This window comes from Cibotium barometz, chromosome 3, assembly GCF_041138505.1.
Source record: "Cibotium barometz isolate CiBa-2024 chromosome 3, ASM4113850v1, whole genome shotgun sequence".
Taxonomy (NCBI): Eukaryota; Viridiplantae; Streptophyta; class Polypodiopsida; order Cyatheales; family Cibotiaceae; genus Cibotium; species Cibotium barometz.
This window is the reverse complement of record NC_141048.1, coordinates 41,391,002-41,412,123: the sequence shown is the minus strand read 5'-3', so window position 1 is coordinate 41,412,123 and position 21,122 is coordinate 41,391,002. Positions and strand designations below refer to the sequence as shown.

The following is a 21,122-nucleotide window of genomic DNA, read 5'->3' as shown; positions in this document are numbered from 1 at the left end:
CATTAAAGTATCTACGTACTTTTTTTTTAATGTCTCTTTCGCCTTGGATTTTTTCTTGTTTGAATCGCATGCATGCCAAATAGGGTTTTCAAATAGTGGGTCTCGTCCAAGGCTATTTTGTTTTCCTTGTTTGTCTACGCAAACATAATTTACAGTTTCATCTACGAAAACAGAATTTAAAAGAGGGTAACAAGCATATACCTCTGCTATCTGGTCTCTGCGGACCGCTGTGCACAGCTCCATGGAGGAAATAAGTGGTGGCAGGGACAGTACGGTTGCCCTGCAGGGTAATGACTCTACCTCCATGCTCAAAACGCAGTGTATTATGTAGGTAATTCCGAGCTAGACTAGGGCCCAAGCCATACAGCCACTCCCTGCCTAGATATATGTCTGCTCTGGCTAAGTGCATGACCTGAAAGTCAAGCGGACTGTACGTACAAGGGTACTACCAAAGAAATACCAAAGCTTGGGTCCCCAAGCACATCACAAAGTCCCCTAAGCTTACACAAAGAATAAATCCTCAGCACCAAGCACATTGGCCACCAGTTTACAATGTTCATCTCAAATATGGGTGCCTATGCATGTGCTTCAACAACAAGGATACTATGATGGTAATTCCATTATATGGTTACCAAAATTGAAGAATGTGAAGAAAGCCTCACCATCGAATTCAACCCTAACAGCTTCACCTAAAGTTCGACAAGAATGGAGGCCCTATGCATGTGCTTCAACAACAAGGATACTATGATGGTAATTCCATTATATGGTTACCAAAATTGAAGAATGTGAAGAAAGCCTCACCATCGAATTCAACCCTAATAGCTTCACCTAAAGTTTGACAAGAATGGAGGCCCAAGCAACAACAAGCAAATCACTCAACCACTTTCGTACATTCAGCACCAACACACAAGAGCTTGTATGTTCAAGCAACCAATCAGCACTCTTCCTCCCTACTGCCTCGACAACATTTGAGCAACAAATTCAAGAATCAATATCCACGTCTGTAAATGGAGACTTATGTGAGTGCATCAAGAACAAAATAACAATGCTCTTGTCACCCCTCTAGAAGTAAGAAATGAGTGCACAAGAACCTGTTGCTCGCAATTCAGGACCTAGTTGTCTCATAAAATCAATATAAAATTAAAAATATAATAATTAAAAAAACCCATCAAGGTAAAAACCTGTTGCTCGCAATTCAGGACCTAGTTGTCTCATAAAATCAATATAAAATTAAAAATATAATAATTAAAAAAACCCATCAAGGTAAAAACTTGCAACTTCACGGGGTCAAGACCTGCAATCTCACGAGTTCGTTTCTGAAGAAAAACAGTCTCACAGCTTAAGAACCTGCACTTTCACGATTTAAGCCTCATCATGGATTAAGCCATATTACGCATTACCACATTCCCAACGATCTTCAAATAGCCATTATATATTTGTTAAGCTTATTGCTTACTATTCTTTTGGCTAAATTAATGTAGTAGCTACACCATGAGTACATATCCATACTTATGCACTGGAGAACATTTGCACCAAAGCCTCACCACCATCGACAACTTCTCGGTACATCCCTAGATGGGGGGACCATGGTGGGCGAAAGCCTGGTCAATGGTACCATCCATTGCCTGGAATTTTCCTTCAAATTACAAACCTCTCCAAATGATGCCACCATCTTCATAAATCAATGATCTTCAATCCTTAGTGAAGATATCCATATTAGCCTCGCAAGTCGACGTAATTCTTTCAATCCTCACCAACAAGTGGCTACTTTGACACATAGCAGTTCAATAAGAGTCTATATGACTCAATTCTTGTACTTCATGTAACTCTGCTTCATAAGAGAACTTAAATATACATAAAAAATAAAAAGCACATGGGCAGAAGAAAGCAGGAACAGGTCTTACTCAACAACGTTTGACAAGAATCCTGCCACAAAAAGGGACATCATCGAAGGCCAATTTCTTTAAATGATGAATGTCGCTTTAATGAATCAAACAAGGAACTGAGAATCACCATCTCGCTCTGATGATTAAGTCTATGTTCCTCCAGATCCTTGACTCTCTTCTCTCCCATTATTAACATCTCTTAGCATCCCCACTAACACAAATCAATTGTAACATTGCTTATGATTGCCACCAAAAACAAAGTGAGTAAACATCCAAAAAAAAACATGCTCACACACATATAAAATGCAATCATTCGTAAAAAACCCCACCTCCCACCCTGTTAGAACTTCCCAATAAACCACTAACCTCTTCATTTATTAACTAGCTTTTCTTATTTCTTTTTCGGAGGAACAAAGACCATTGAACGTCACTCAACACATCAAAGCCATCGACACAAAGACCATTGAACGTCACTCAACACATCAAAGCCATTGACACACTTGTTCATTCTCCCCACAGAAAGGTCTTCAACGCGATCATGCGGATGCGATCTCCATCAAGATAGGGAGAATGTTAACCCAATTCTAGGGTTAACAAGAGCTACCGCCATTATCTTACATCAAGGAGTTACGGTAGATACACCAAAGGGTTATACAGTCAAGAAATAAAGCCAGTGTCCAAAGCTACAGCTAAGACGAGCGCCCGTAATGGTGTGACGGAGTATTTATGCGATTCCTACTTCAAGAGCGTGTGGCAACAAGATAGGATGAAGTCCTAAGTGATGTACTTCATGGATATATTATGAGAGTAGCCATTGTAATAGCAATTAGGCTCTTATGAGCCTAAAGTGCCCGTCCGGCCATAGCTTAAGTGAGTGTGAACACTTATGGCCATGTATATAAGTGAATTTCTCTTATAATACAACAAACTCTCCCATTATGCAATTGAGTCTTGCTCTTGCTAATCTCTCTCCCTAATGCATGCTAGTGAGTGTGTGTGAGTGAAGTGAGGTGAGAGGATGGATGAGGACCCGTAGTGCAATGCGGCAGTGTGAGACAACGCTCGTGGGAGGTGCGGTGGAATTGCTTCTCAAGGAGTTGTTCAGTTTGGAGACCTCAAGGGTTACGAGCTCAACCATTGGAAAGATCCTCACAACAGTTGCGGTTCACCAGGTAATCTCTTTTTGGATGTGGTTCAAGGAGGGTTAGGGTGAGCATTCACAAGAGGTTCCTTCAAGTCTTGACAAAGCGTGGAAGGACGGGGGTCCATACTCTAGCTATTGTGCCAATGGTGGAGGCGTTCGTTAAATCCATGTGCGGCATTATTGAGCCAGTGCAAAAGTCTATGGATTTCATGGGTGATGTCAGTGCAACAAATTATCTATGTGCCTTTCTTTTTATATACAAGCACATAGATTATCAGACTCAATATTTTGGAGTATATATGTCGGATATGCCCTTCCTAATGATCTGTAAACAGAATTTTGTGAGCTACATGTGGCTAGAATACCTTCAAAGGTGGCTAGAATACCTAGCCACCTTTGAAGGACTATTTGTAGATTAGATGGGGTGAAAACCCAGTGCATCTAATATGTTTTGTGGAGTTGGTTAGACCAAAGGATTGTTTATGATTGTGATGACTTTTCTTTCTTTTAACCCACTGCATCTAATATGTTTTGTGGAACTAGTTGAACCAGTGGATTGTTTATGATTGTGATGACTATGCTTTATTTTTAAGAAATAAAATCTTAGCAAATTGTTTAGTATTATTATTTCAAGAAGTTTGGCATGCCTTTTTTTTTGCATGATTACCTAGTGCTGGCTAGAAGGCTTGGGTAGCATGACTTCCTTGTGTCCAAGCACAATGCAAACTCGAATTTGATTGCTAAGTGATCGGGTGGTTGGCTAACCCATTGGGTTGGATGGGGTTAGGCTTAGTCACAGAATCTGAGAAATGAGGGATTAAGGAACCAAAGATTTGTGCAATGAGAGAAAATGACTCCTAGAATTAACCAGTCTATTAAAAAATAGGATTGTTAGAAGAGAATAGAGTAGTTATCTTCATTAATTTAGGAGTACGATACCATAAGTTATCTTCATTAATTTAGGAGTACGATACCATAAGTTAAGCCTTGGGAAGCTGCTTGTTAGTCTTGCTTGTGAGAATTAATGAGAAATAAACTCCTGAATCTAGTTGAAGAAGTCTAGAGATGAATAGATACCATAAGTTAAGCCTTGGGAAGCTGCTTGTTAGTCTTGCTTGTGAGAATTAATGAGAAATAAACTCCTGAATCTAGTTGAAGAAGTCTAGGGATAGAACCCTAAAAGAATCCCCTTATGTTTCCTTCTTGTAGTATCTCATATGGGCTAATACTAAAGTAGCTATTCATTGAGTCAATGTTAGGACAGAGGCCCCGAGTGAGGTACTCCACTCCTAGTGAATGTCCTTTTGTTGTCAAATAAACATATACTATGTTTGTTGAAGGCGGGGGTCTCACACCTGGTATCAAAGCATGGTTGATATAGTAGGATTGATTAGCTAGCTAGATTTGGAAAGGAATTGAAACTTATCGAGTTTCCTTTTTTTTCCAAATGGCTGAGCTGACTATTGTATCCGAGATCACTCAAATACTAGAGATCATAGAGGAGCTAGACATGATTGCTAACTTCTTTGAGCATCTTCTCTCATGGGATATGGAGTCTCCACCCACCCACCCTGATATGCCATTGCATAGACCAATTCTTCTCGATTTTGGAAGATCAATGCTTTTTATGGTACTATGACGAGCAGGTTCATGATTATAGCCTAATATTGAGACTCTGGGGAAGAATGTCACTCTGGCAATGGTACTTATGTGACTTGGAGTTGTATGGGAGATAGTATTATACACTACCTTGAACCCGAACCATGCACTTCAGTGTAATTTGTATAGACTGATTAGAGATTACATACCCTAGATGAAATTATGATTCCTAGGAAGGATTTTAAGTTTGTATGCAAAGCCTGATCATATGGTGGCTAGACTCTTGATTGTAATAAAACTTTATATATATATATATATATATATATATATATATATATATATATATATATATATATATATATATATATATAGAGAGAGAGAGAGAGAGAGAGAGAGAGAGAGAGAGAGAGAGAGAGAGAGAGAGAGAGAGATAGATAGATAGATAGAGAGAGAGAGAGAGAGAGAGAGAGAGAGAGAGAGAGAGAGAGAGTAGGCTAATTAGAGATTACATACCCCAGATATAATTATGATTCTTGGGGAGGATTCTAAGTTTGTACACAAAGCCCAAGCATATGGCTAGAATCTTGATTGTAATAAGATTTTCATGTTTGCAATTTCTTTCATCTTGTTTCTAAATTCTCTTCTTGTGGAAATGTTTAATTAAGTAGAGAAAAATCACAGAATGGCCTAGTGAAAATTGGCATTTAACAATAAATATGAAGCTGTGAGTGGTGCATTTCAGTACATGGCAAGTGACAAGGAAAGAATGATTGCCTACTATTATCTTGAGTTTAAAGAGTGTTATTTTGGCCACCACCATAGCATGAGCTTCTTATGTGGCCACATCACTAGATGGATAAAGAGAAGTTTGTTAAAGAAATTAATTTAGATTTCCTTCCACTTTATGCTTAAAATGAGTACTTAGCTATGATCATAGAGAAGCTTTGATTAGTTCAAAAATATCGAATCAACGCCGAAGCCAATATTCCTTAGATGAATACATGTCAAGGATAAATCACCTTAGTTTGTATCTCCCTTAGAGGAAGGTTGTAATTGTAGGGCAATCTAGATGCTTTGGTATAAATAACCTTAGTTTGTATCTCCCTTAGATGCTTTGGTATATTTGGATCCGAGAGCTAAGCTCTAAATTGATGTGATAAATTTTAAAGTAATAGAAATATCTTTTACAAAGAGACATTTTTCTAAAGTATGAGAGAGCTTGCCCTTCCTTAGATAATGAAAAATATCACTTAAATTTTCACGAAAGGAATCATGCCTCGTCCTGTAATTAAAGAAGTGTTGGACAATGATGTAAAAGAGGCATTACACAAATCTTAGCTCGAAATTTTTTGTTGGAGTAGAGATCAAAGTAGCAACATACACATAGATGTAGCAAGTAAGAAGAGATAGGCGGAAGCACAACACTCAAAGTAGATTGATGAGAATGAGTGAAAAGTGATATGATAAGGTCACTTACACATACTCATAAGAGTGCATATATATGCTTGGGAAAAAAACCTCCTAAAGAGGGAAAAAGTGTCTTGGCCCATTATTAGCATACGTCCACATCACTACCATATAAATGGCTATAAATCCTTCCGACGATGTGAACATGTACAGGGATCATATGGCTGATCAATCCCCAAATGGTAGTAAGCCCAAAGCTTTGTGAAAATCTTAAAACTTCTCTTGAGAGAGCCAAGTTGTGAATATGTCTACCACACATTGTGGTGTGCAGAGACATAAGTCATGCTAATTTCTCCTATAATGGGCCTCTCACTGATGCAATGATAATGCACCTCAATGTGGTTTGTGTGTGCATAGGTTCCTTACAATGGCTAATGCACTTTGGCTATCAATGAAGATGGAGGTGGGATACTGCTGTCCAACACCAAGATCTACCAAAAGACGTTTGAGCCATACACACTCCATAGTCGCTCTGTAAAAGCTACCTTGTACTCAACTTTATTGCTCAAAGTGGCTACTGTCACTTGCGGGCTGCTTCTTGCTGAGCCCTCATATACATGAATCACCAAGGTGAAAGAAAATCCACTAGTAGACACTCGCATGTCATAACATCCAACCTACTCGGAATCATTGAAAAGTATGTAGCTGAATATCACCCCCCTTAGCATAGAATAGGCCAAGGGATTGAGTGCTCTGAAAACTTACTTTGCAATGTGCTAATGCTTACTTCAAGGACTGTGCATAAACCTGCTGAGTTGAGACCCCGAACTAAATGTTTGGCCTTGTATTTTTAGGCTAGAGAAACTAGGCCTAGCATCTATCTCTTTTGGTGTAGCATAAAGTGTAAAGCTGATGGTAGCGTGAAGCTGACGATAGCATAAATATGATGGTCACACTATTTATCTCTATTAGTCTCTAGGATGCATCTCTAGTTAGGGCATTTTTAGGCCGTATTGGGTTTTATTCACCGATATGCTAAAATTGCTTCTTCCATGCTTTCATACAAAAATACTCCATTTTGATGGATCCCCTATATGTGTCGAAGTGCCTTTAATAAGTTAAAGATTACATTGGTCAAACAAATCTCGTTTCGAAGCTACCAAAGTTTTGAAAGCCTTTTAAAGTTATCACTAATGCCAGTGGTTTCGTTGGTGTAATCCTAATGTAAGAGGGACGCCCTATAGCATATGTATCTCAAAAGTTGAGACCACACAAGAGATATTATGTTATCCATGACTTAGAGCTGCTTATAATACTACATGCTCTAAAGCATTGGCAACATTATCTTCTAGCGAAAAAATTTACCTTAGTATTTGATTATAAAATCTTAAAATGCTACCATCAGCTTTACACTTAATCTTATAAACCCACTTCGTACCCTATGCCTCTAAGGAAACATGTTTCTCTTTATTGCATATACTAGCAACGAGAGCATGATCCACAAAAGAATAAAATGCATGATGAGAGCGTACATGTGTCCTGCTATGTAAAGGAATGGCTAATTTACTATCCTATAATATCTACACCAGCCATTTTGGCATAGTCTTGGATGCTAGTATGGCTGCCCTTTTCTCATCCACTGCATCATCCACAATTGCCTCATCAATAAGCTAATTTGCGGGCTAAAAGTAGAGCCAATTTTCAACTAGTTGGACTGATTTGCAACATCTTTTTGAAGCATTCATTTGTTTTGCATATGGCTACCCAACATTGTACAAAGATATGAGTGTATCAAAGATGTCTTGAAAGCATACATTTTGTTGTTTTTGGTATGAAAGCATGGACTAAATTGAGTTCTCAAGAAAGACAACATCTTTACTCACCAAAATCTGCCTTATGGAAGAGTCTATATTCTTTGCTTTTAAGTTGTATCCTATAAAAATACATTTTACTACCTTGTCATCTAGCTTATTGCGTTATTAATGAGGAACAAGAGTATAAGCAAGAGAATTAAAAACACACAAATGAGCCAAAGAGGGCTTCTTGCCATTCCAAGCTTCATAAGGTGTTATTGTCTACAAGACCTTGGTGGGATATCTGTTTAGCACATAAGTGGCACACATAAGTGCCTCTAATAAAAAAACATGAGGGAAATCCAGGCCTTTGACCATGCAATTGGCTTTCTCTATGAGAGATGTTCTTTCTCTCAACCACTCCATTTTGTCGAGGTTTATAAGGTAATGTGCATGATGTTTTTTTCAACCCTTAGATCCAACTTGGTCCTTTTCTCTACCGTGAGCTAGTAGGGGTGACACCTTGTTTTTCTATTTTTTTCGAAAAAGAGTTTACCTTAAACTCCTCCAAAAGTATACCCTCCATTTTAATGTTGTTTTGCAGAACTCATAGCGAGATAATTTGCAAGTGATTAAACATAAAAAAGGAACTTCCCTTCTATATGATCTAACTTACATATGTTTCAACCAGAGTGAACCATTCAATTCAAATAGAGAAGTGTGATAAAACCCATGAGCCCATGGAATCATCATAGTGAATGCAGCTCTTGAACGAAACTTTGAAAAAGGTTGTCTGTTAACAATAGAAAACCCAATATGGCCCAAGTAATGAATTGGGGGCGATAGCAGGGTAGATAAGGAAGACCCCCTAATGTTCAGACCCACCTCTTCCCCTCACTCCAGAGAAAGGGGTGAAAAAAAAGGTGTGTTATTATCATTCCCCTAAGGGGTGAAAAAAAAGGGGTGTGTTCCTCCTTGCCAAAAAAAAAAAAAGTACTTTAACCAAAACAACATTGTGTGAATTGATATGAAAACAATGCATGTGTAATATATATATATATCAACTGAAGCTTCTGGCTCTAAGGATCTTAACAGCAGCATAGAGACCACCAGCAAGGGCACCAGAGGCGACAGTGGCAGGAACAATGTTGGAGGTGGAAGCAGCACGCCTGCGTGGAGGCGGAGGTGGGGGAGGCGGCGGAGGGGACCGCTTAAGCACGTTGGTGACGGCGGTGAGTTCGGAGAGGAGGTGTGCGGCGGTGTGCTGGCTGGAGGCGGCGGAATCCTTGGCTGCCATAAGGGCCGCTTCGAGAGCGGTGACTTTCACCTTCCATTCCGAGATCTCCGCCTCCACTTGGAGCAAACCCCGCGAGAAGGCGCCCGTCATTTTCTCAAACTCAAGCTGGACAAGGTGGTCAGCCTCAGAGGAGCTCTCACGGTAGAAAAGCAGGGATGACAGTTGGCGGCTCAGCTGGGCGATGTCAAGGTCATCCGCCTGTTGCGAAGGCGAGCCCATTCTTGCCGCTCGCTGCCGCCGCTCTTCTTTAACTTCTGCCTCTAGTTTGTCTGCTCTCTCACGCGCCGCTGCCGCCCCCGCCGCCGCCCGCTCCACATCCTCGCTCAAGTGCTTCAGCTCTGCCTCATACTCCATCACAGCCTCTTCCAATTCCGCCACATGTTCCGCCATCTCTGCCACCCTTGCCGCCTCCTGTCCCGCCTTTCCCAACGCCTCCGCCGCCTCTCCCGCTGCATCTTCCGCCGTCTTTTCCGCCCTAGCCACCTCCGCCTCCAGCCTTTCCCTCTCCTCCTTTGCCTGCATCAAAACCTTAATCATCTCCGCCTGCAGCCCTTCCTTCTGTCCATGCAAAATCTCCTTCTCAACCCTCATCTCCTCTTTCACATCGTGCAGAGCTTCCCTGTCCAACCTCAGCTCTTCCACAAGCTTCTGCAGAGCCTCGAGCTCCCCAGTTACCCTGTCCATCTCCTTCAACTTCTCCTCCAGCCTCTTCTCCACCACTTCCTTCTCTGCCTCAAACTGGCTCAGCCTCTCCACCTCTTTATACAAGGCCTCATGCTCTGCTCTATACTGCTCCACCTCTCTTTGCAACTCTTGTCTTTCTGCCCTCACCTTCTCCACCTCCTTCAGCAACACATCGTTGCCTGCATTGAAGCTGCCCAGCATCTCAATCTCCTTCCGGAGCTCCTCATTCTGCTCCCTGAAGCTTGCCACCATCTCCCCGTCCTTCTGCAACAGCTCAACCTGCGTTTGAAAGCCTTTAATCTCCATCTCTCTCTCCTTAATCTGAGTCTGCAATGCAGCATTCTCTTCGGATAAAAGCTTGCTCAAATCACAGAGCTTTTCAACATCTTGGTCCAGGGAGTTCATTTTAGCCCTGGATTCAGCAGCCACAAAATCTGACTCTGCAACTTTGGCTTCTGATTCAGCGAGCTCCATTTTGGTGTGGGCCAAGCTGGCCTCAACATCGCGTTTGGATTTTCGGAGGGACGAGTTCTCAGCAGAGAGGCCATCGACTTTCTTCTTCAAGTTGGCAATCTCTTCTCTGAGGTTGGGGACTGCCAGGAAGTCCCCCAAGCTTTTCTTGCCATCTCTGTGGTGGATCATCTCTGGCAAGACTTTTATGTTTCGGTTGTAAGGGGAGCGGGCGCGTTCGATAATTCTTTGCCGTTGGGATGCAGGTGTCCATCCTTGAAGGTACCGGATCCTCTCTGTAAGATCGGCTGCATTCTCCCAAGTCATGTCAATTGCCTCTAGGTATACAGTTAGCTTTCCGTTAAGATTTCTTCTCACAATTAATGGGAGCTCTCACGTTCTAATCACTGCAGGCTTCCGGCCACTGCCCCTAGAATTCCCATTTGCGAGCGACCAATAATTAATTGCCTACTAAAAAGAAATCAAAAATAATTCGTCATCCTTCTATAATCAGTCATTGCTGCGACGATCATACAAGCAACAATTTTAGAGCGCAGTTTTTTCCCCCAAATTGAAGGAAATACCTGTAGCAGAATTAATAGGAGGTTGGCCTTCTTCTGAAAGAGGAGCGCCGCCCAGTAGAAAGCATGGAGACAGCAGACCGTGAACATTTAAGATAGAATCGAAGCATTGCGCGTGTCGTTGGGGGGTAGTAACCGCCCCGGCCTCAACACAAGTTAGCGTTACAAATCTTAAGGACCAATTCACACGCCGCTGTGACGTGGCTGGCAAGATTGTATATAAATATTAAGTCAGAACAGTGCTGGATTCTTGGAGTCTCAATGGTCTTTAATTAAATCAAATTTGATTCATTTCATATGATGCTCAGGGCATACCTCAGTGTTTCAATTGCAATACATATGGCCATGTGGGCAAACTATTGCTGGTAAAAGGCCAAGACCAAACATTCAAAATGCACAAATGGGAAGTACCGATGCCGCATCACTAGGAGCTGTTCCGAAAAAATGGCCGAGGCGCGAGTGGGTTCAAGGGGAGGTCCACCCGTGGTGTATTCAAGCTTCCCAACAAGTTACCAAATTACAGTTTTAGTTTTCATCCAAGTTTTGTTGGATACAGGAACATTTTCTTCTATCATATCAGTTCTCAGTTAGTCCATCAATTCATCAACAGTTGTATATTCTTCCCGGACCATTGTTTAAGGTTACCTTGGGATGCCATTGGTTTCTTAAGATAGGTGCAAAGTTAGATTTTAGTCAACAAAATCTAGTTATGCCTAATACTTTACCGGTTTCTTTCATGTGCAGATGAAACCTTGGGATCATTATGTGTGTGTTCAGATTGAAAGTGGTGTTATTACAGAAGAGATTAGAATGAAGCAGATTCAGTAGTAGATACTTTCTACATTTCGGCATTTAGTTCCACATTCTAACGCAACCTCAAGAACTTGCAATCATTCTCCAAATAAAATGGCTCAGAGGAGACGGTCCCTTAAAGAAAATCAACTTATAGAGGATGCAGTTACATATATGTTACAACAAGGAGTTATAAAGTCTTCCCAAAGTCCACATTTAGTCAAGAAACCAAATGGGGACTACAGGTTTTGTGTTGGTTTTAGATCACTTAACAAAGTTACAATACATGATGTGTACCCAATGCCGTGGTTAGATGGTTTGTTGGATGAGTTGGGTCAGTCAGTCTATTTCACATCTTTAGACTTGGCTTCAGGCTATTAGCTATTGCTCCTCAGGAGGATGATCCAAAGACAACTTTTAGGATAGCTAAAGGTTTGTTTGAGTTCATTGTTATGCCTTTTGGGTTATCCGATGCACATAGTACATTTCAGAGATTAGTGAACACAATTTTTTCAGATCTTATCGGGATGAATTACTTAACAACTGAAAAAGATCTTTTGGCTATGGTCTGGGCTATGAAAAAGTTACATCCGTATGTCCATGGGACAAAGGGTAATAGTTGAAACTAATCATCAGCCCACCGGTATAATTGAAAAGAGGCATCCTTCGGGAAGATTGCTACGGGATTACATTTTTATGCTAGCTTACTGTCTCGGAAAAGCAAACTATATTGCAGATTTATTGTCAAGGCAGTCTAAAGAAGAAGTTCAGAATATGCAGCTCATGTAACATGATTTACACACAGAAGAGGAGATAAAAGGCTGTAATGCAAATAAGAGATTCAAAAAAGTACTTATTAACTAATCACTTGCTAATTAACTGTTAATCTCTCTCTCTCTCTCTCTCTCTCTCTCTCTCTCTCTCTCTCTTAGACTCAACTGTCATGCATAGATTCATGCTCCAAAATCGATTGTGTGTCAACTGCTGCCTCTAACTGCTCTCATTAATACTTGTAATCATTTACAATCCCACCACGTCACACTTCCCCCTGGCTAAGTGTCACCCTAGAAGGGACATGTGGCTAGCAAACAGGTTGAAATGCCTCTACATGATGACAGCATATGTATGCTTTTCTTCGCTTCTCTTTTGCGCTATTTCTCTTCTGCTCTTCTTCTCTTCGCTTTTGCATGCCTATATGTTGTCCACTGGTACACACATTCTTACATTCTTATCTTTGTGAAGCAGGTGCAATGGACAATCCGCACCAACAGTCATAAGGGTTGCTGAGAACTTAGCTTATCCCTTTTCTTATAGCGCCCATAATATGCACAACACAATTGGTCTTACAAGAGAAAAGAGTCATAAGGGTTGCTAACAATTTAGCTTAGCCCTTTTCTTGTAGTGACCTTCAAAACTTTCAAGTAATGCATTATAGAATTCTAGAATGACATCTTAGAGATCAATGTATCTTTGCTCCTTACTTTTACTAGTTTAGATGAGGAAGAGTTTATCTCAATGGTATCTTGCATCATGTTATTCTCCAAATGAACTGCGTCTCTGCAACATGGATTAAAAGAATCTGGATTTGAGACTATGGCCAAATTGTGCAAAGTGTTTTTCTTTAATCTTGTAAGATCTCTCTTCCCTTATCCTAACACGGTTGAGATATTCAAATTTTTGGATGTATATTTCTAGTGAGAGAACATTTGCATGAATTGAATAGGATTAGTAGATCCATCATATTTGCCCATTAGCTTGGAAATTTATATGGACACGAGTCTAGATGACTCCTTTAGGTCATATGCAGGTCTTTTTGTGGTTAAAGCACCATGTAATTCTTTTACAACCTCTCTTCCTAAATTGTTATTGTTAGAGTTTGGGTTTCTAGGGATTATGAGAGTTGTGGGATACCAAATCAAAGTATTTTCATGAAGATAAGGCTAGTTATTATATTTGATAAATGACCAGTCACTATGGGGATTAAAGTTACCAAGGGTTTGAGACTTGGTGGCATAATTGGAGATATAAGATTAGTCTAATAGATGGTAGATGTGATTGGGGATTGTACTAGGCATAGGCTTCAAGGGTTAATATGTTTCTACTCTATTAGATTAAGTTTTGATGTTGGTATATTTAACCCCTCGGGTTAGCCATTATGTCTATTGTTCTCTCTTTTCAAACAATCTTTATATGCTTAGTCTACCTCCTATCTCTCAAATGAGGGTCCGTTTGCATGAATTTTCTCTTAGGCATTAGGGCTTGTGAACACTCTCTGAGAAATATTTTTTCAAAATATGCGCATATCAGTGGTTTCCAAGATGATAGAGAAGATCTCAAAACCTATTTTCCATCACTGTTAAATCATGTGTTTTTTCCCGAAAAAATGTCAAAATGACACTTTCAATTTTTGTAGCCCTTTTTTAAATGTACTTCCAAAACAATTTGAAAGAAAGTTCTATGAAAGAGTTATAGTATTTTTAGAGTACTACAACTTTTCTCCCTTGATCCTACCAAAATACTTGTGTTTGGTAGCTCAAACAATAGTCCAAAAGTGGTCCACAAACTTCTTGTATTCTAAGAATAGATTTATCTATGTGGATACTTATGTTTGGTAGCTAAAACAGTAGTTTGAAAGTGGTCCACAAGCTTGTTGTATTCTAAGCATAGATTAATCTATATGGATGCTAAATGAACCATTAAAATTAATCTAAACACAAAAATAATAACAATTTAAGCAAAAAGTTAAGCTAAATAATCACACTCTTTTCAAAACATAAAACATAAAAGAGAACAAAATTGCCACAATTTAAGCAAGAAATTAAGCTAAATCACACTTTTCACAAAGCAAAAGAGAAAGTAAAACACAAATAGACTCTTTTTTATAGAAATCCACTACTAGAGAGTATGGGCAATGGGGTATGCATAGATTTAGAGAAAAAACAATGGAAAAAGCCAAGGGATTACTCCCTAACAAGCGGTGCAAAAATGTTATGGCCCATTTCGATCACTTCTAAAATCACTCTCACAAGAGCTTACCTTCACGAGCTATAACTATCATGGTGGATATCTTTCCAATAGACAAGCTCGAGCACATCATTCAAGAGCTCCACACTTTGTAGCAGTTTTCATCACCATCTCCCACACTTTGTAGCAGTTTTCATCACCATCTCCCACAAACGTTGTCACACTTGTTGTGTTAGACTACAGGTCCTTAGTCCCTCCTTTGACGTTAAATCACTCATATACACTCACTAACATGCATTAGAGAAGGTAATTAGGAAGAGGGTTAGTAAGATCAAGACTCTTTTACACAATGGGATAGTATGTTGCATTATGAGAGAAAGTTATAAGGCCATAAGTGTTTACACACACTTAAACTATGGCATGCAGGGTATCAGAGGCTCCTAAGTGGCCTATTTATTATACAATGCTTAATCTCACAATACATGCATGAAGTATATTCATAGGGAATCCATTTTAGCTTATTTCTAAATGCTCTCAGAGCGAGATTGCAATAAATATTCTATTAGACCATTTTTAGTGCATGTCCAAGTTATAGATTTGGACACCATTTCTTCATGGTATGATCATACATACTTTTGGTATCTCCTTCTTTACTATTTGATATAGAATTATAGTGGCAATTCTTGTTAATCCCAATATGGGTTAACACCCCCTCTCTCTTCTCTCTTATTGGTCCAAACTTGTCCAAATTTTCATTTAAATATTTCCTAAAGGGCCCTTTTTTATAGTCCATATGTCCTAATAAGGAAGCCAAAATCGAAGAGCTTATCGAGGCTCAAGAGGAAGATCTAAGGTAAGCAGTACTTTAAGTCCTATAACAATGGTGATAGTTACACGACAAGAAGACTCAAAGAAACCCTAACAGAGAGCCTTATGCTTCATATATGATGCCCCTCAGAGGTCAAATAAGTAAATCTCTCCTGCCTAGGTGAAGATTCTAAGCTAGTCTTTATTGCCACAAAGACCTCACCCTTGAGAAAGAAAGAGAACTAATAGCTTTGCTTAAGTTCCCTTGGAAATACATCAATGAAATGAAGGGAATTCCTCTAACACTGGTGAAATACACCATCCCTCTCCATGAAGTGTAAAAGTAACCAAACAAAGAGCCTACCACATGAATCCTAATGGTCAAAGAAGAGCTAGTCAAGCTCATCGACAATGTGTGATATTGAACACAATAAGTGGCTGTCACTGATAGTGATCATTTCCATAAAGAAAAAAAATCTTAGAGTGTGTGTTAACCTCAAAAAGTTTAATATCACTACGATTTTTATGATCATTATCCCCTACCTTCCACCAACCACATGTTAGAAAGAGTCACTCTAGAGAAAAAGCTTACAACTTCTTGGATGGCTTGTCAAGTTTTATAACCAAGAAACAATCGATCCAACTAATTAATACAAGATAGCATTTGTTACAAAGTGGAGAATCTATGCTTATTGTGTCATGACATTTGGCTTAACCACCAATACCCCCGCCACCTTCCAAACGCTTGATGTATACAACCATCAAGGATCTCCTTTGGAAGATCCCAAAGATATTCATTGATGACCTATCCATACACTCGAAGTAGAAGAAGCATCTTGTTCATCTCAAGCTATCTTCCCACATCTCATTGAACCCCCTCAAATATCAATTTTGGGTTAAACATAATGTCATCCTTGGACATATTGTCTGTAAGAATGGTATCTCCAATGTATATACAAGAATAATATCCACATGACCTTGGAATTTCCCCTCTCCCATCAACTATAGGGTGGTGCAAAGATTCATGGGGCATGTAGGGTATTATAGAAGATTCATCTTCTTGTATATTGCATATGCCAAAACCTTATATAAGCTATTGATTATCTTTGAATAGACATATGAACTAAAGAAGACATTAGCAAATGCACCTATCTTGAGATCCCCTAATTGGGATCTAACTTTCTATGTGCATATCGACCCTTCACCATTCACTAATATATGTGTGTTAGCATAGAGCCACAACATATACTTCCATGTGACCTTTGCTAGCTATCAATTCGATGATAGTAAACACAATTGAACAACCATAGAGAGAGAGGGATTAGCCATGGTATATGTTGTAAAGAAGTATAGATCTGGCTAGCTAAGTTTATTTTCTAGCACTACTTTACTTGTTGAAGAATAAGCCTTATACCATGGGGTGCATCACGAGATGGTTGCTTATTCTTATACCGTGTGAAAGTGATCCGTGTATATCCATGCCGATCACCTTTCTAGAATTCCAAATGAAGAACCCCCTCTAGGTGTGGAAGGTCTTCTTGATGCTTCATTGTTCAATATTGACTATGTATGAGAATGAAACAAAGTCATTACCCACTTTTGGCCAATGGATTTCCAATTGATTGTCCCATCAACAAGAAGGACAAAGCTAGATGCCTCATCTCAAAGGTAGTCCCCTATTGGTAATGGAAATGCTTTATAAAAGAAGTGTCAAGATAAAGAAATGCATTTATAAAGATTACTTTATTGTCACCTTAAGCAAGCCCATTTTGGAATAGGTGGACACTTTGTCGAGGATATGATAGCAGTCCACAAGGTTTTCCATGATGGACTATACTGGCCTACATTCTTTGGAGACATAGCCGAGTTTTTCAAATGCTATGATGAATACAAAAAGGTCTGCCATGGTGCAAGAAAAGGACCGTCTAACCCTTGTAATTTTGAAACAACCACTTGAAAAATGAGGCTTAAACTTCATGGATCCCATTAGCCTAGCCGGTAAGGAAACATAGGTGCACTTTATTATAGTCGCCATCAAGAATGTCATGCCATTATCCAACTACTTGAGGTAACCCCCTACCTCGATAAAGTCGACCTCACAAGCTTCTAAAACCAACCATCATGGGGCTTGGATATCCCTCTCGCCATACACTTCATTGAGTCCTTCCAAAACATTGATATTCCACATGGGTTGCATCATTGGATCACTCATCGAGGATCTAGAAGAGCCCAAGACCTCCTAGCTATCTCAGCAAAGTCCACAGTGGAAAAGGAGCCATGGCCAAGGTTCAACATTGGTAACCAAATAAGGTCTCTAATGTGGCCAAGTATATCATATTCCCCAAATTGGTGCATTGGCTCTCATGTGCTCACTTTCCTCAGTCCATCAAAAGTCTAGGGATCAACACAACAGCATGTCACTCATCATCCTAGCCAATCTAATTTCATGCCAATTGGAAAATTGGGCCAAAGCCTTTTTACCAGTGAACTCCAAGTCTTGCAAGAATATAATAGGAAAGGTACAATGTGTTCACAAAGGTACTTTGGAAAATTGGGCCAAAGCCTTTTTACCAGTGAACTCCAAGTCTCTTGCAAGAATATAATAGGAAAGGTACAATGTGTTCACAAAGGTACTTTGTCATGCCCAACCCTATCCCGACTTATAAAGCAACATCTCTATGACAACCCCAAGCCTCAACTTCCCCCAAAGACGTAAAATATGGAGACATCCCAAAACCCTTCAATCTCCTCACCTAAGGAACCCATGGAGGAGCCTTTAACCACCCACTTGCCTCTTGCCCATAAGAATCTATAATATCTATCTCCAAAAGCCACAATATCCATTCCCAATCCACCTAGGACAAAGATCCTATCAATTTTGCAAGTGATATGTTTGAGCTATAGGACTTCTTTGCACAATAACCACATAGGAGAAGAACCACATGAAGGAGAGGTGTTGTGGGAGCCTAAGCAAAAGATGCCCACCAAGAAAGCTAGCAAGTAACCCACGAGTAGGATCCCCTAAACCTCCACACCCTACCCTCCATAAATCCATCACCCATCATGCCAACCTTTATAACATTTACTTTGGTCAGCCTTCCACCATCGAGACCATCATATGCCAACTTCCATGAAACTTTCAAAGTGGTCTCTCATAGGTCAATCTTATCCCATAGGACCTGGCCACAATGACCTAGCTCCCTCAAGCACTTCAAAAATTGACACTCATCGGTGGGTCGAGCTTATCGGCCCACCACCACATGGTCGAGATATCTAAGCAGCACATACTCTACCACAACATGAACTTAAGTGCCGAGATGAGTCTATCCAAGAGGAGCATTGGAAGTTTAATCACTCCTAACAGTTTCTTTAAGCCATTAATGAGAAGAGTGCCAAGCTAGAAGTCGAGCTCAAGTTAGTAAAAAAAGAATTCCATAGGTGTCATTCTCCTCTTCATGGTGACTTGGGTTGTACTTAAGCAATCATAGGTGTGATCATGCTAGGAATTGTGGTAAAATTTCCTTACACTTTTAGTTGTTTAAAGCTACCCCTAGCATCAGAGTGAAGTGAGGTGAGAGAAGGGACGAGTACATGTAGTGCAATGCGGCGGTGTGACAATGCTCACGGGAGACACGGTGAAATTGCTTCGCAAGGAGTTGTAGATCTTGGAGACCTCAAGGGTTACAAGCTCATCCATCGGAAAGATCCTCATAACAGTTGCGGTTCACCAAGTAATCTCTTGTTGGGATGTGTTTCAAGGAGGGTTAGGTTGAGCCATTAACATTTTTGGCGCTGCCAGGGAGTCATCCCTTGGCTTTTTCCATCGTTTTTCTCTAATCTATGTATTATCCATTGCCCATTGTCTTGATTAATGGTTTCCCATGAAAAAGATGTGGACTTTATGGAGATTTGTGTGTGATTTTACGAGAAATAATTCCCTTTTTTGTTTTGTAAAGAATGTTTTTTACTTAATTTTTAGCTTAATTTATTGTTTTTGTTGTTTAACTCTAAAGAGAGCTAAAAACCACTAAAAATTGCATTCTTGCTTGTCTTTCTTCATCATGCTTTTTCTTCATGGCACATTCTTCTTTGGTGTGTCTAGGCTGTTGACAATAATAGCATGTAAAGGTTGTAGAATCACTAGCTTGTCCTTGGTTTCTCCTTCCTGAATAATTTTCACAGCCTCTGTTTCCATACCTTCCCATTCCTGGGGTCTTCTTTTTGCTCCTTCCATGATGTTCACCATGGGAGCTCTATTTTTCATGTTGTACCTGCAGTTCCATGTACTATGATTGTACATATTACAAATGGTGCGAGTTGGTGGCACAGTGCATTCCTCCTTGTGGTGACCTTCATTGTTAGATATCCGTAACGCCACTACGGGCGTTACCACGAGAGGGGACGGCCTCTGGCTCACCACCCAGCCATAGAGGAAGAATGAGGATTGCCCCTCATCCCCCAGGCTTTATAGTGTGTGGTCTGCCGTCCACACTAGCCTGGCCGCCCATGACTCCGCATGGGTGTCCTCTCCCACTGAACCCCGGACATGGCCATCCGGTCTGCCGTCGGTCATCACAGGCATTACAGCCTACGTGACATTACCCCCCCTTAAGAAGAGTTTTTGTCCTCGAAAACAAACTGGGGAAACCTTTTGGAAATTGCACTACGACGTTCCCAGATTGCCACCTCCTCATCCCTATCTGTCCATTTAACAAGTACCTCCTGGTACACTTTATGTCGGGTTTGTCTATCACAATACTGTAGAATCTTTTCAGGTTCATGTGGTATCTTTGGTGGCTCTATCAAGTCCACCAAAATCTCTGGAGAAAATGCGTTCTCTAACCCATGAACTGATTTCTTCAGTTTACTGACATGGAAGACAGGATGGACTTGAGAACTCTCCGGTAACTCAAGTTTATATGCTACGTCCCCAATCTTCTTAAGGATTTTAAAAGGACCACAATATCTCGGAGAAAGTTTATTACACTTTCTCGTTTTCATGGTTTCTGCGTGCGCAGGAACCTTGAGGAATACAAAGTCACCTTTCTTCGTTCTTTATCCGCATAAGTTTTAGCGCGATCCTGGGCGCTACGAATGCTCTCACGTGCGGCTCTGGGCATATCATTCATATCTTCAAGGAAATCCTTGACAGATTGAATCTTCTCCTTTTCTAGGCCTACAACCATCGGAGATCTCGGCTAGAATCCATACATTAACATGAATGGTGTAAATCCAGTCGCTCGCTGAGTGTTTGGAGCTGTTATATGCAAACTCCAATAAGGGCAAGTACTCTTCCCAATTAGATTGCTTCTTACTAACATAAGAACGCAACATATCCTCTAGAATTTGGTTAACTCTTTCAGTTTGACCATCAGACTCCGGATGATCTGCCGTACTCATACTCAGAGTAGTATCCAACTTTTTGAAGATTTCCCTCCAAAAATGACTGTTGAACTTTCTATCTCTATCCGACACTATATCTGCGGGCAGGCCATATAGCTTGTAGAGATGTTCAATAAAGAGTTTTGCCAACTCTGGTGTTTTAACAGTTTTCTTCGTGGCAATGAACTTTGCCATTTTAGTTAACCTGTCCACTACCACCCACACCGAGTCATTCCCTCGACTCGTCTTGGGTAAACCGGTAATTAAATCCATGGAAATGCTTTCCCATTTCCCTTGAGGAATCTCCAGTGGATGGAGTAGTCCTCCAACCTTAAG

The 21,122-nt window shown here is 40.3% G+C and overlaps 1 protein-coding gene across 1 annotated transcript; it reads right to left on the bottom strand.

Annotated features, from left to right (window-relative positions):
• Positions 1-8,826: 8,826 nt before the first annotated feature.
• Positions 8,827-10,869, bottom strand: LOC147640071 (uncharacterized). The gene has a single exon (XM_086776743.1). It carries the CDS (start codon positions 10,585-10,587, stop codon positions 8,890-8,892), a length of 1,698 nt encoding a protein of 565 aa, XP_086632869.1. The 5' UTR covers positions 10,588-10,869; the 3' UTR covers positions 8,827-8,889.
• Between the last annotated feature and the right edge of the window lie 10,253 nt (positions 10,870-21,122).

Excerpts from the sequence above, each read along its gene's own strand:
- LOC147640071 (XM_086776743.1), bottom strand. The coding sequence starts at position 10,587 with ATGACTTGGGAGAATGCAGCCGATCTTACAGAGAGGATCCGGTACCTT.